Source organism: Macrotis lagotis, chromosome 3 (genome assembly GCF_037893015.1).
Source record: "Macrotis lagotis isolate mMagLag1 chromosome 3, bilby.v1.9.chrom.fasta, whole genome shotgun sequence".
Lineage (NCBI taxonomy): Eukaryota > Metazoa > Chordata > Mammalia > Peramelemorphia > Peramelidae > Macrotis > Macrotis lagotis.
Genome location: NC_133660.1, coordinates 46,327,142 through 46,343,740, shown reverse-complemented (window position 1 = coordinate 46,343,740; position 16,599 = coordinate 46,327,142). Strand labels below are relative to the sequence as shown.

The following is a 16,599-nucleotide window of genomic DNA, read 5'->3' as shown; positions in this document are numbered from 1 at the left end:
ACTCAGACTCACAGAAGTAGCAAGATCCTTATTGGTTGATAGAACTTACTCATGACCCTCCAGGAGAGACAGAAATGATGAATCAGTATGGGCGATACAAAAAGGACAGGCAAGGCAAGGATGATCTCCACCAACTAGGTGGTGATAAGATGGGCCCCTTCTCAAGTGGGGCAAGAGGGTGGTTCAGAGATACAAAACAAGAGTTAGGGGACTTTTTGAAATCACAATAAAATAACTCATCACATTGGGTATAGTCAAGCACCCATCACCCTAAGGGATGAAGGTCCTCTAGTCAGCATTCTTGTGGTTAGTCAAGTCAACTTTCTAACCAATTTGTGAACAATGAACAGTGAATTTATAGCTTACAATTCAAACTTTGAGGCCTAGAAATAAGATAGGCCTAGCCTATCTTACCTCATTATCCCTAGATGTAATATGTATAAAAATGTATTAGCATATGTAATTCATGTACAGATATTTTTAACTAGATTTACTGTTTATTTCTAGATGAGCAGATCACAAATAATTGCTAACAATCATCTCTCTGGAATTACACTGATTGATAAATACATATCAGAATAAAATAGGGGTCTAATAAATCATTCCCCTTAAGGTCTTTAAGAAGCATAACAGCTATCTTCAAAAATTTGAAAGGCAAGGTGATTGACTCCGAAGGGCAGAACTAAAAATAATGAATGGAAGTTAGAGAGATTCCGTATGTAGAAAGATGCCAACATGAGATCACAAGTGTGAGGGAAAACTTTGCTTCCTAATATTTAGAGAAATCCAGTACAGATTGGACTACTTCTGTTGGACTACTACTATTGGAGACAGCAATCTGTTGTCATAAGAAGTCTTCTAGAGGAGGCTGGATGACCACTTGTTGAGGAAGGAAGGAATTTCTTTTAAGCAGTCAGGTGCTGCAGTGGATAGAGAGCTGGTCTTGGGATCAGGAAAATCTGATTTTTAAACCAGTCTGGGACATTTACCAGCTAGGTGACCCTGGGAAAGTCACTTCACTATTGTCTGCCTCATTACTCCTCAAAAGTATTTTTCCAAGAGGTAAACCAAAGTCAATAAATGAAATAACTTTTGATTCCTTTATAAGTGAAAATTATATGGGACAAAACTTATCCAGGATTTTGAGAAAGTATTCTAGAAATAGATAGGATTTTCTTTTACTCACCCTCTGTAATGGTTCTGGGGTCTTCTACTTTGGGACGCAGGATGCTGGAACCAAAGACACTGGCCAAGTTCTGCACACTCGTTTTGTTAGCACTTGAATAGGACAGGACTTCATTCAAGAAGCTGTTTGATGTCAGAAAAGAAGCCAAGTACAGAGGGATTAATGTTGTTAGTGGAAGATCATGGATAGTGTATCATGAACCAAAAACCCATTAATCTCTGGTCGTTTTCTATTTCCTTGTTATTTATAGACAAAGCACTAGGGGGAGCATAGCACTAAAAGATGACCAAGTTAGCAGATTTAATGAAGAATAAAAGGGGGAGCATAGTACTAACAGATGACCAAGTTAGCAGATTTAATGAAGAATAAAAATATACAGTAAAAACAGAGATAATATGCCAGACTATTCCTGAACTACAATAAGCCCCCAACCCCTCAACTCTCCACAGGTAAAATAGCCAGGGGTTAAACCTGTGTGTCATCTATCCTTCTGGATGCATATGTTTGGAGGTTTTCCCTTTACATCTTTCATTTACTCTCTTCCTTTCCAAATTGTTTTTAGCTCTACAAAAGCTTTAACCAATTATTTTGATCCTTGGTGATGTGTGAGAAAGGTGCCTTAAGCTGATGTCAGACCAAAAAAACCATGATGAATTCAGACATTTGGGGTTTTAGGAAAATGTGTCCATTTTCATATATTTCCTACTATTTGGGAAGTCTTACATACACACACACACACACACATTTACATATATCTTAACTCTAATGCCAGACTAAAGTTAAAAGTAATAATTCCTTCTCCAGAAGCAAAGGCTAAAAATCAGCTTAAATCTATTGATGGGAAGCCAAGTGGTACAATATATAAGGCTAGGAATCAGAAAGACATATTTCTAAGCTCAAATTTAGTATCAGATACTTACTGTGTGACTTTGGGCAAGTCATTTAATCCTGTTTGCTTCAGTTTGTTGTTGTTTTTTTGGCAAGGCAGTTGGGTTCAGTGACTTGCCCAAGGCCACACAGCTAGGTAATTACTAAATGTCTGAGACTAGATTTGAACTCAGGTCCTCCTGACTCCAGGGCTGGTGCTCTATCCACTGCAACATCTAACTGACCCCTGCTTCAGTTTGTCATCTGCAAAATGAGTTGGAGAAGGAAATGGCACACCATTCCCTGGGTCTCAAAGAGTTAGACATGACTGAAACAACTCAACAACAACAATTAAATCTATTTAACAACCACAAAAAGGGTAAAACTAGATACTTCTGCTTGAAAGACAAAGAACCTTTGCTTTTACTTATTCACAAATGTCATACTGCACAGATGCTTCCATTAATCTGATATTTAGGAACAAAAGATGTGCCATTAAGATATATATATATATATATATATATATATATATATATATATATTGCAATGGGAATATTATTGATAATAATTTCATTTTTGGAATTTCTCACTGCTAAATTTAAGATACAATCTCCCCATTTATTGCCACAACTGATAAAATATTGTGATTGGGGATATCCATGTCAAATCCTACTCTCCTGTATCTGATCATCAAGCCAAATTCTCAGCCCCTCGTCATGGGTTTTAGTTTATAGCACCATTCCCTTTTTTAGACAAGTGGCATGTTTCTGAAAAAAAGCCAAATTTAAAAAACAGGTTTAAAAAAAATAAATTGTATTTTTAAAATATGATGGTAAAATATTAAAGAAAATACTCCAGTAAAATGTTTTTCACTTCCCTTGTTGTAGGGATTGAACCTCAAGGAGGTCCAACTTCTGCCATCAAGGAGGGGGAACTTGATTGGGGCAGGGGGTTTTGGTGGGGTACACTTGTCAAACCAAGCTTTTCCTGGGTGAGTTCAGGGAGGAGAGAAACCTTACATGGTGCAGAAACATAAACATTTGCTGGATCTTGATTTTTACTATTAATAGATTGGGAAAGTAGGGTCTAATGATCCTTCTGACCCTTGGGATGTTAGGCAGAAGAAATCAGAAAAGTTACCACAGGGCTAACTGGTTTATGGCGATTAACCATTCATAATAATAGCATTGCTATTTTGATTCTTTGATTTCTGTTCTTCCTTTTGGTAAGATGTTGACCCTCTAATGGGAAATAGGAATTAGGCTTAGATTATGACCACTGTGAAGTACCTTAGTTGTATTCTCCTGGCAAAGGAACCTTGTTATAGAAATCCTACTCTTTACAAACACAGCTGCAAACTTCTGGTGTATGTGCTTGCCTGAGGAGCTAATAAAGCAAAGCAACTGTCTGTGCGTTATGAGTGAACACCTCTAAAGTCAGAACACTCCAAGTCCTTGGCAGGGCCAAGAAGAGTTGTGACCTGAGGATGATGCTCAAGACCCATCGCCTAGAAGGCTCTGAGCAGAGTCACGTTTCTGAGAATTCCGGTGCCACAATTTCTGATCCTTAATTGAAACTTGTCCTTGTAGAATGATCTGAAATTATGAGATGTACCAAACCATGGTGTTAAAATGTTAACAGAAAGGAATATTACTTCTTATAATAGCTCTTTTTTATGGCTAGATATTAAACTACTGAATTCTTTTCTATCAGTGTATCTTGTTTTAGAGTGATTCACTGTAAGGCTGCACTTTACCAGCTCCTTATCTTCCTAATAGAAGCAGGAAAAGGAATAGGAAAATCCAATAAGAAAAAAATAGAAGCTGGAATGGACTTTAGGAACATTTAATCCAATCTCTTTATTTTACCAAGGAGACAATTGACAATTCTCAGAGGTTAAGTGACTTACTCAGGTTCACACAGTATATTAATAACAGGGCAAACAGAGAAAATTAGAGACCAGGCTAATGTTTATAATCTTTTTTAAAAAAAGTTTTTACCTGCATATGTACTTGAGGAGATTATAATTAACCACTGGTAAATTTTTCACCTGCTTCTCTAGTTCTTTAACTCCCTGTGTAGGAAAGAAAAAGGAGATTAAGTATCTATTTTTTCCAGAAAAAAAATATTTGTTTTATATATACTTAAATTAAAACCTATGGGTAATACATTTACTTTCTTTTTTTTTTTTGCAAGGCAGTGGGGTTAAGTGATTTGCCCAAGATCACACAGCTAGGTAATTATTAAGTGTCTTAAGTCGGATTTGAAACTCAGGTCCTCCAGACTCCAGGGCCAGTGCTCTATCCACTGCACCACCTAGCTGTGCTATTGTACTTTCCTTTTATTCCATTTCCAGGAGGATTTATTTTGGGGGTAAAAAGGGTATCACTATAGACATTGTTGTAGATTAAATTCTGATTTCAAACAAATTCAAACTAATATAAACTCAATGTAAAATTAGTGCAGCTGAACTATTTGACTAGTGGGTATGGCCTGAGCTATGACCGTAGGATGGTGACAGTCATTCTATCTTCCCCTTTAAGTTGCCTACATACAATCAGCCTATTTTAGGCTGAATCATTCTATTGTTGCTATACAACAGATGTGGGGTTTGTTTTGTGTTTGTTTTATTCTCATAATTTCCTTCTCTTTGTTTCCTGTCCTTTTCTTAAGGGTTTGGTTTGCTTCTGACTAATCCTTCTCAGTCTACCTTCCCTCATATTCCTCCCTCTCCCTTAAAGAAAGCCAACTAGAGATCCTCCACCCTTGTTTCGCTTTGTTATGACCAAGCCCAGCATGGTGGAGGTGACTCAATTATATGGAAAGTGCCTAGTTATTTTTGTTGCCCTTCTATCCCTTATCATCCCTCTATTGTCCAACATGGGGAGATGACCATGGGCACCTGACCAACCTGTGACTTGCCTTTCTACCAGCCCCCATGGGAGTGCCCACCAGGACTTTCTGAAAGGTCAAAATAGATCTGTAATGTCTGTTCATTATCCCATTTGTCAACCAATGGGATTCTTTGTTTTGTGTAGATCCTAGTGGAGGGCCAAGAGCAAAGTTTACCAACCAATGAGATTTTGTTCTTTTTTTAACTTGCTTCATCTGTATTGTCTGAGTATCAAACACTAAGATCCTGGAAGAAGAGGGAATGGATCCACTTTATTAGAGGGGGATCATGGGTCCTTTAATAAAAGGTCAATGATTCAAAACTCTCCTCAGTAGTTTTTCTTGCAGATTTTTTTCTTTAAACTATGAACTTTGGGTTTTTGTTTTAATATTCCTAAGAGTTTTCATTTGGGGCTTTCTTTCAAGAGTTGACTGATAGATTCTTTCTATTTCTACTTTATTTTCTGGTTCTAAAGTATCTGGCTCTCAAGTAGTATAGTGATTATTATATTGTCTTCTTGATCCGTTGTAGTTTTCCAGTATGAGATACCTTATACTTTCTTCTGGTGTTTGAAGTATTTTGATTTTGTTTTAATATTTATTAATGTCTCATGGAATCATCAGCTTCTATTTGACTCAGTTAAAGTTTTAGGAAGTTATCTGCTTTGTGCTTTTTGTTCCATGCTTTCATACCTTTCATTCATTGCACATATACCTTTCATTCATAACTCATATTTTTTTACTCTTATTTTGTTTCAAAAATAATTTTTGGATCTTCTAAAAAATCTCTTTCTTTAAGTTTTCCAGGAATTCTAGCTAAACTTATGTCTGAGAATTTGCTTCAAAGTAATTTATCTTCTGGGTTGTGTCTTGACTGTCACTGTCACCAAAATAATCCTTTTTGGTGGGATTATTTTTTAAGTTTGTGCCTTCTTCCAGCCTACTTTTTGATTTGAGACATTAGGGCCAGACCCTGGGAACTTATGGGGATGAGGGTGACTATCTGGGATGAACTTCTATTCTCTTGGGTCCTTCTGCTGCCTTCTTGGGATATTGGGATTATTCTAGAATCTCATGGATAACTCAATGCAAGTTTTTGGAGTTTCCAAGTAATATTATCCAGGATGAAGTCTGCTGCTGTCCTTCTGGTCTGGATTCTGGAAGTTCCTGCCTCACTTTCTGATCTGGACAAGATTCAGAAGGTTACTACTAGAAAGCAATAGTACTTTGAGTTCCCCTCTGTAGTGAGTACTTCCTCAGCAAGCCCTGAGTCTATAACCTAAGTATAGAACAGAACTGCTGGATGGTGATTGTTCCTGCCCTGGGCTCTAGTTCAAGAACCCCTAGGGAACTCTTCTTGCCTTGGAACTTCCTGCCTTGTTTCCCAGCCTTGGATCATTTTTGGTTCTTGGGCATTAGAATGTTGTCTGCAGTGAACTCTTGGCCAGATTGTTCCCAGTGTCCTTGTTTGTCTTCTTAAGCTGACCTGGGTCGAAAAAATAACTCACTGTTATTTTTTCTCAGATTTCCCAATCAGTAATCATTCAGGTACATCAGGTACCTGATAGAGAAGGTGTATTATACTTCTTTCTGGCATTCTACCATCTTGACTCCCTTAAGGGTGAGAGCACAACAAACCAAAAAGTGGTATCAATATTTTGAGTTAGAGCCTGAGATCAGACCCAATTCATGTGAGCCCACAGTTTAGGAACTTTCACAGAATATTGCATTGAGATGTACAAGAACAATTTAAAGCAATTCAAAGATCAGATTATAAATTAAAAGTTAGAAATACTGACATAAAATCCAAGACATCTATTTTTAGAATTACTGTTAAACTTACCATTTCTTCTTCTTTACTGAGTAAATTGAAACAAGACAGAAAATCTTCATACATTGCATAGGGGATGACTGGTTCTGGAAGTTCTTGGAGATATAATTGGAGAAGTGAAGCCACTGTGTGCACATCTGCGTTACTGCAGAGATAAAACATTAAATTAAAGATACTTTTCAATGATGTGATGCACTCTTTACTGGGTTTGGCCTACTAAAATAGCACAGTGCAAAAACCATAGTTTAATTGAAAAGATCCACAAATATAGATCTAGAAAAATGAAAATTAAATGAGATGGATTTCTTAGAAAGCCCACAAAAAAGGCTTATAAATGCTGCTTGATAACGAAAATGTTATTTCACAAAGATGAATTTATTAAGATCAAAAAATAGAATTTCATAGATTCTAAGCATTATCTCATCTAGGAGAGCAATGAGCTGAGTTTTTATTTCTAAAAGATGCTTAAAGTCAGCTGACAGAAGTGATTCTCGAATAGGAAAGCACACAGCTGAGTGTCTGAACCTTCACAGCATTAGATAATGATTCCCTGAATCCTCCGGGGACCCTCATAGCACTGAAGAGGAAATGTAGCTTTGCCCTGAAGACTAAGATTCTCATTTGAGTGAGGTAGGACTCTTAGAATGAGCCTAGTTGGGCAATAAAGCCATTTTTAAGTAGGCAGTCCATGATTCCATTTGCTTATGCATTACAAGCTCAAAGGAAGACCCTTTAAGACTTTCTATAATGCAGTATCTTTGTCCCCGTTGGAGACCCATCAGGCCTGTTCTGTTCTTTTTCTGCCCTCTATAGAGACTTTCTCAGGAGGGTTAGGGGTATTTCTTGAAAATGTTCCTAATTTGAGATGACTATTGTTGTCTGTAAGAGAATATATAGATTGTGGCCCGTTTTTAAGGGAAGCCTCTTTGTGTCTTTAAAAGGGACCTCACCACCATCTGACATACTGGTGATATGTCTCTGTCTACCATGATGGAACCATCTCTAGGTCTTCTTCTTAAAGCCTCACTGCTATTTGAGATAAGAAAGCTTGCCTTCCATGGACCTATGAGGCTGAAGCAGCAAGAAACATCCTTTGCCTAAAAAGTACAGACTCAGTTTCACTTAACCTTGCTTCTCCCAGGAAAGTTCTTTCTGTAACTTTCTATAAAAATGATAGATCAAACCTATTCTCAAACCCTGTGCTGGATCATCATTTCCATTCATTAATGCTAAAGTTTATTACGTGACCTCTACCTTTCCAACTTGCAAATATAGTACTATACCCAGACCTTATCAGCTATTCTAGAAAGTTCATTTGACATTGGTGAACCAAATCCCCAGCAATATACTTTGCCTGTATTTTTTTCAGTTATTTTTGAATGGTAGAATAATTCTGGTAATTCACAGAAAACTTCTATAGGATATCTCTAGTCCTCACTCCTTTGAATAATATATATTTAAAAAAAATTCCCCTAATTCTCTTACTCTGATCTTCATGAAGTTTATAAAATTCTCCTTATTAAATATTGGTTCTCTTTCATATAACAATAGTTCCTTGTAAATACTGATTTCCACAAATTATCAGTATTTTTAAATATTATATTCATTTCCTCATAATGTTGCTCCAAAGAATCAACATATACCTAGTCACCAAAGAACAATATCATGTGACCAAACTATTTGATAAATTCCAGAAATTCAAATTAGAAGCACTGATCATTGTACAACCACACAAGTAGTTACAGCAATCATAAAAAGATGCTCTCCACAGAGGATTGAGCACCAGCCCTGGAGTCAGGAGGACCTGAGTTCAAATCTGATTTCAGAGACTTAATAATTCTCTAGCTGTGTGACCTTGGGCAAGTCATTGACCCCCAGTGCCTTAAATAAATTAAAAAACTAGATATAAAAAAGATGTTCTTAGGCAGAGATCAGAACTTAGATTTTTTTTGATAAAAATGATTAAAATATAATACTTAATAATATTGGAAGTCCTGTTTAAATGAAGCTAAATAAAACAATGTAAAATTAGCCCAACATTTAAATTCCCAAATAGGAAAAGGAAAGGAAAAAAATCCCGAATGAGTCTAACTTGTAACACTGTAAAATTATTAGCTTATTTTATGTCTAAGAGCAATATAAACCCCTAAGATCCATAAGGTCATTTATGTAGCTTTAAGTAGTTTCTTTTAGAAAAAAGTTGTAGGTAAAAATCAAAATTACTTCAAAACTCTAGAGAGAAAAATTCCCAAATTTCAGACAGAGGTTTGATTTCTGCCTAATTTACATTTATATCTATTTCTGTTTATGTCCTGGCTACTCTATGGTTGAGGCAAGATGCAGATAGTCAAAAATATTTGGATAATGAAGCAACAGATTAGATTATTGTGAATATATTAAGGTAGGAGGGGAAGCTGGGGAGGGGGGGAAATATACCTTTTTTGGAACTTCTCTCAATCTTTGAGTTGGTGGTTGTTACTGGTGGTGTCAGTCCTGGTCTTCTGATCTCAGATACCTTTAGAACTGACAATCATCCTCTGCTTCAGTCCAGCCCTACTTTCTATTTCTCCTTTCACTGGTCACCCTAGGGCTTCTAGATAAACCCCATTCTTCCTTTTCTGCTTTCAGACCCTCACAATCCCTACGTGTTTCTTATAGTGCTTACATAATGGTTTTCATTGATTCATAGGGGTAAAGGTTCTGCTCTGATTATTTGCTTCAAAAAGAGCAATTACCTTTATGTAGAATGGAATAATCAAATGTCCCAACTTTATACTAAACTTTGGTCAATTTTTACCTCTTTACAATCTTGTGAAAAATAGAATCTAGAACATTACTTTCCACCATTCAACCCACAATTTGCTCTACTAGGTCAAGCCCCTCTAAGTTTTCTTCTCAGTTTCTGTCTCCTTTTTCAACTTGAGTTCCCCCACTGGAAGAAGTTATCTCTCCCTTTAGATTTGACTGAATGGCCAAGTAGTGAATTCTCTTTGATACAGTCCTCCTATCACCATTGCTGTCATGGAGATCAAGGAACCAATAAAGTTGTTCTTCCTCATCTCAAATTGAAAGTCTTTTCAAGGCTGACCCAGAGCACAGAATTCTCCCAGATTTTATCAAATCAAGGAATAGTAGAAAGAACTCATTCATCATTGGGCACACCAAATTCATGCATAGAGATATATAAATAGATATGTGTATTTACAAACATTTCTATGTACACAAACATATAAACACGCATATAGATAAAATAGATAAATAGACAGACAGACAGATGGAGGATAGGTATTAAAGTAATCTAGAAGCAGAAAGAAAATGTAAGGAATTATTATAAAGGACTATCACAGAAAAATGACACTCAAATGAAGAGATGATGTGGGAACAAAGTGTCTGTGTATTGTTTGTGTGATTGGTACTGCATATATTTGTATAATGAGTTGGACCTAAAATTGGGCAGGAACAAAATGAGTTTGGGTTGCCTTTGGGAAATTGCACTTTATGATCCCCAGCTTTTTCCTGAAACAAAGACCTATCTTTTCATATCAAGTTAGAGACATTAGAGAATCTCCCCTCAAGTTCTCAAGCAAGGCTATTCCTAGGATCCTAAAAGGGAAACAAGATGAGATTTTTAAAAATATAAATAAACTTTTCTTACTCTTGAAGCAAATTAAATACTGATCCATCTGCTAGGTGTTTCCATGCTATGAGGACTTGGTAGCATTTCTTGTTTGTTTTGCTTGAAGAATATATACGTCAAATGTCTCATCTGGTTCCAGATGGAGTTGCATTCCTCCTTTGTCTTTATACCTTTTTTGTAGACAGTTGTTATCATGTTGTTTCCCATATTAGACTCTAAGCTAATTGAATACAGGGACTGTTTTTTTTGCTTTTCTTTATATTTCCAACACTTAGTACAGGGCCTAGTACATAGTAGGTTCTTTTTTTGTTTGTTTGTTTGTTTGTTTTTAGGGGTTTTTTTGGTAAGGCAAACAGGGTTAAGTGGCTTGCCCAAGGCCACTCAGCTAGGTGATTATTAAGTGTCTGAGGCCAGATTTGAACCCAGGTACTCCTGACTCCAGGGCCAGTGCTCTATCCACTGCGCCACCTAGCCACAGTAGGTTCTTAATAAAGGCATGATGACGTTCTTTTTTTGGCTTACCTGTCAAAAGATGGCTTCTCTCCATAGTCAAAGGCATCCCGTAGTTCTTTCACAAGATTAGCCTGACCTGAAAGTCGAAATAGGCCTTCTTCCTTTAGCCCCAACTGCCGGATAAAATCCACACATTGTTCCACTAACATGGGTACCAGGAAGTTCCCATATCTCTTCTCAAAACAGACTGTTTCTTCCAGTTTCTGTCCAAATATACCTGGAAGGGGACAAAAACAAATGTCTCTGGAGTTAGAGGAACTAGCTTTGTTTATTTGTCTGAATGTTAACATATGAAAAGGAAATTAACTATAAGCAGCACTTCATTTGTCTATAATTCATAGGTGTCCTATGAATTTACTTATATAGCTCTTCTGATCTGCATTGCCCAGCAAACACTTATCAAGGGCCACATATAGAATTCAATATATATTTATGATTACAATGTAACCCATATTATCAATGAGTATGATTATAAATGGTAATAATGTAATATAGTATAGGTTTTACACCTGGTCTATCTCATCCCAAAAGATTGTTCATAAGCAATTTCAAAGAGATCATCATCACTCATCAATTTTCTCTAGTTTTCTAAAGTGGGTCCTCAACAATTGGGGAATCTCTGACTAAATTATAATATATAAATATGACAAAATAATGTTATACTGAAAGAAATTATGAATATGAAGAATTCAGGGTAATTTGGAAAGATTTATGTGATATGATGAAGAATAAGGACAAATGACACAAAGAACACAAGAAAATACAAGAAAATAGCAACATGCCTCAGAAATCAGATTAATTCCTGAGATGAATACTTATATAAGAGGGAAAGAGGGTGCCTCCATCCATCAAGCAGAAAGATGGTAAACTGTAGGTATGGAATAAGGTATATAATGTCATAAATGTCCAGTATATTGATCTATTTTACTTAAATATCTTTTATAAAAAAAGAATATTTGAAATAGAGAGAGAACAGTATAAGCTAAGACACAGAAATATGAAAAAAGAGCATAAATAAAGTTTATTTTTTAGAAGTAGCGTAGAGACAGTAGCTGGGTCATAGTGCTGATCAGCAGGTCAAAATGCCATATTTAAATCCATTAACATACACATATCTTATACTTGACTGATTTTCATTATACCCAAACCATCTCATGTAGTGATAGGAAGGGTGGAAGGAGCTGAATTTTAAACCTTGCCTCTGACCCTTCCTACTTGTAGAATCCTGTGCAAATCTCTTCAATTTCCAAGGGTTTCAATTTTCTCATTTGTGAAATGAAGGGATTGGACTAGAGGGTCACTAGGGTCACATTCAGCTATAGCAATACAATCTCATGCTCCGAGTTTTATGTTATGGGATTATTGGTTTTTTTTTAATAGAGAACAGGAAAGGGGTGGCTAGGTGGCGCAGTGGATAGAGCACTGGCCCTGGAGTCAGGAGTACCTGGGTTCAAATCCGGTCTCAGACACTTAATAATTACCTAGCTGTGTGGACTTGGGCAAGCCACTTTAACCCCATTGCCTTGCAAAAACCTAAAAAAAAAAAGTATCTCTATTATTTATAGGCCCAACACTCTATCCACTGCATCATCTAGCTACTCCTAAAGGAGCTTACCTTATAATGGGGGGAAAATAACATATAAAAGAAAGTAAAGGGGATTAGGGGAGAGGGTGAAACTGAAGGTACCTAACTGAAAGTATTTTAAAGAGAGTCCCTGAGAGTCATGATTATAGATTGGAATGGAAAGAAATCATGGCTGGTGTGAGTCTCCTTCTTAAAATGGGGATATGACCCTAGGCAAGTCACTTAACTGCTCAGAATCTCAATTTACAAATCATATCATTCTTGGAGCTCTTTTTTATCTTCATAAGTAAAACTGGGGGGAAAGAGCTAAGATATACTAGAACATATATATATATATATATATATATTACATTGTGGGAATCTGTAAGAATATAAATTTTACTATTATTTATAGGGGCGGCTAGGTGGCGTAGTGGATAAAGCACCGGCCCGGAGTCAGGAGTACCTGGGTTCAAATCTGATTTCAGACACTTAATAATTACCTAGCTGTGTGGCCTTGGGCAAGCCACTTAACCCCATTGCCTTGCAAAAACCTAAAAAAAAAAAGTATCTCTGATATAGTAATTAAAAGGCAAAAAAATCACAATTAGTGGAAGAAAAAGGATTATAAGTGCAAGTATTTTTGTGACTGTGAATTTTTAATTTAAGCTTTTTTTTAAGAAGGGATTATTTTATTTTATTCTTCATATTATGCATCCAGGGTCATTTCCAGTTTTCCTGATCCATATCTGGCCATTGAATCCAGATCTGGCCATTGGATCCAGAAAAGAGAGTGAGGCTCAGCTCTGCCTCACTTAAATCCAATTCACTTGCATCATGGTAAAACCTTTCTACCTCCATGTCCTCATTGAGAACAAAGGACAAATAACAATATCACTATCACTTAGCACCATGCTGGCCTATAAAAGGCATTTAACCAATCTTTTTTGATTAAGTGATTTTGAGAAACTTTTGCCCCAAAACCATTATGGTTAACTTAATGTTTTAAATATGAAAACATATAGATGTTTTAATAGAACTGTAAACATTTTATTATATTTTAACCTTTTGTGTTATAAAAACACTAGATTGTTTTGTGAAAAGAATAACATGGCATGAAATATGCACACACACATATATAAAACAACAACAAATATATGGATATATTTATTTGATGTTTAAAAAGTTGTGGGGGAAGTGTTGCTACATAAAGTTTAGAAATCACTTGCTGAGGAAGTGGCATGCATCTGAGGTGAGACTTGAAGGAGGAGAAAGTATATAAGAAGGGAATGTACTCCAATATTTATATCATAGGTATGGGAACAGGAAACATGTATGAGTCAGAAAACAACTCATAAACTTATATACCTGGATTATCAGGTGTGTGAAGAGAAATGAGATATCTAAGTTTGGAAAGACAGGTAAGAGCCAGATAGTGGAGGATTTTAAATGTTAAGCTAATGAATGGCAAATGGAAATCACTGAAGACATGTCAAAATACAAACTACTTCTCAACAATTGGTTTATTAAGGGAAAAACGTGTGGTAAAGTAAATGAAGAGATTTGTAGAGAAACAAAATTAAGCATTGTTTGACATACTCATAGAGTGAATCAAAAATGAACTCTAAAAAATACTAGCTTCCATTTAAGTTGTGATTTTTCCTTCTCCTTCACCTCAGTTCCAAAAATACTTTGTTGGTATTGATTATTTCCTCTCTATTCTTTGAGGTCAAGATTGTATTGCCAGTGGTAGAGATGAAAACTATTTCAAAGAATTAGATTGGGGAAGTATTGGTGCCAATGCTTCAATTCTGGGATTTAGCATCTCCTGATTTCAAGTAGTCTCTACAAATAATTGTGAGACCACAGGCACTGTGGGTGAGTAAGACTAATAAATTTCACATTGAATTCAAATATTGCCTGTTTGGCATCTCCCAAGAAAGCCTCCTCCACTTTGGAATCCCTAAATATAGGAATGTTCTTCCTTTTATCAAACCTAAATTTGCTTTTGCAAAATCCATTCGTGGCTCCTATAGTTTTCAGGGGCCAAGTCATTCATATCATTGAAGGCAACTTGGTTCAAGGAATCATCACTGTCTAAATGTGATCTCTTTCCCTTATTAATACCCTTCCTATAAAAGGGTGCTCAGAACAGTATCAATATTAATGTAAAGAGTGGAGACAGAGAACAGAACTTTCAATCCCTACCCCGCCACAAATCCCTCTCCCCATCCACACACCTTCCACCTCTCCCCAGCTTCCATTTCCCTCCCTGCACTGACCACTCTTTCCTAGTTTTTTGGTCAGCAGCACATCTAAGATACATACCTTTTGTGCCTTTGACTCAATTGTTAATAAACATCTTAAATCACTCAGACACCTAAGAACTCAATTGGAGACCTTCTTGACATTGAACTATGATTGATGATTTTACTTCCTGAAATAATTTTGCATACAAACAATTTGAGACATCACAAAAGAGTGTGCTAACTTTTTTACAGGTAGTTCTAAATCTAAGAGAAAACTCAACTGAAATGTGTTAAACTCTTATCTCTCTGAGCATCTATCAAGATATTTCCTGATTACTGTAGTACAGCTGAAATAAATGATTAGCTTGGGGTAACGAACAGGAATGAGGCATCAGTCAAAGTAGCTCCAGCCCCATCTTCTACCCTGAAGCCCATCTGCTTGATTATAATCCTCCAGTCACTGGATTTGAAGACTAGTAATATAGATCCAATCAAAGGAAAGGCAAATTTATAACACTTGAAGTGATTCATGGACACTTCCTTCTCCCCCTCAAAGAAATCTCACTGTGGAACTGACAAATCAAAACACAGTTTTGTGAATTTATGTTTAATCCTTTACTTAACACTGAACATTCCTGATTACAAAAAAAATAAGCAACATATTTGAAAGAATCACTGATAAAATAGTTTCAAATATAACTAAAATAGTTGCAAAATATGTTCTGCCCATATCAGATGTTATTGATATCAGTTTCCACCTATAAAATATCCTTAATATGCACTGCCATTCTTCCTTTGTGATTAAGTAAAAGAATGAGATGATTTAATGGGAAGGACATTGGACTCCTGGAAGTACTATATTTCCAGATATTCAATATCATTTGATAGGATTTGAAAAAGAGGTGTATAAGGAAGCATGGCTGGGAGATCTTTTCTTTGGACTGGAAATGTCCTCATTGGCTCCTCACCAATCTGAAACAAACAATCACAATAGCTAGCATTTATATAATGATTTTAGGATTTGCAAAACACTGATCACATGTTATTTTACTCAATCCATACAACTGAACTGTGGCATATAAAAAGTTAGAAAGGCATATTTTTTGGATAATTAATCATTTTATTAAATATTCTAGCAAATAATTAACAAAAGAGGTCAGTGGTATTACTGAATACCAAAGACCCCTCATGGCATTCACTCAACCTTGAAAGAGTTGGTGTTTCTGAGGGTGACAATCAACTCTGATAAGTAACAATATTACAATAAGAGGTGGACCTATTTTAATTAAAGTCTGGGAGACTGGATTGTGATCACCCTCAATCTCAGATCACCCCCAGCTTCTTGCAATCTGGATAAAGGATCTATATCTCTCCCAACCCAAGCAGGAGAAGAACACAATGAGCTTCCTCACTTCGGGAGTGGGAGAGCCTGAACAAGAATGAGAAGTTGATTCAAATTCATTATCAGCAAAGTCCTTCAGATGGGGACTTGATCCAAGATAGGAAGGGGAAAAACCTTGGATCTCCCCACCACCACCAAATTGGTTTTTTAATGACCATTTCTCTCAGAAGAATTGAGATTGGGAGAGACTGTGACATGCTCAGCTAATAAATGTCTAAAGCAAGATTTGCCCTCAGGACTTTCTGGACTCCATGTCTGGGATTCTCATTCTTTGAGACAAAACAAATAAGAAGAATCAGGAATGAATCTTTGCATGGGACAACCTTTACGCCAAATAATGAGTGGAAGAAAGGTGATGAAAGATACTTTATTAGAATAAATATGTGGTGCTGGGGTACCTAGAAATTTCCCTTTCACTTTCCTGACTTTCAAAGACACAGCAATCAATGATAATGCCT

At 36.3% G+C, this 16,599-nt stretch overlaps 1 protein-coding gene across 4 annotated transcripts in view; it reads right to left on the bottom strand.

Moving 5' to 3' along the window:
* ARHGAP24 (Rho GTPase activating protein 24) overlaps nt 1-16,599 on the bottom strand; it is a 103,494-nt gene that overhangs the window by 8,913 nt on the left and 77,982 nt on the right. For all 4 annotated transcript variants that reach the window (XM_074228588.1, XM_074228589.1, XM_074228590.1 and 1 more), the window contains 4 exons: nt 10,936-11,143; nt 6,789-6,921; nt 4,054-4,127; nt 1,187-1,308 (listed from right to left, as the gene is read on the bottom strand). In XM_074228588.1, coding sequence (XP_074084689.1) covers nt 1,187-1,308; nt 4,054-4,127; nt 6,789-6,921; nt 10,936-11,143 — 537 coding nt within the window. The remainder of the gene's footprint in view (nt 1-1,186; nt 1,309-4,053; nt 4,128-6,788; nt 6,922-10,935; nt 11,144-16,599) is intronic.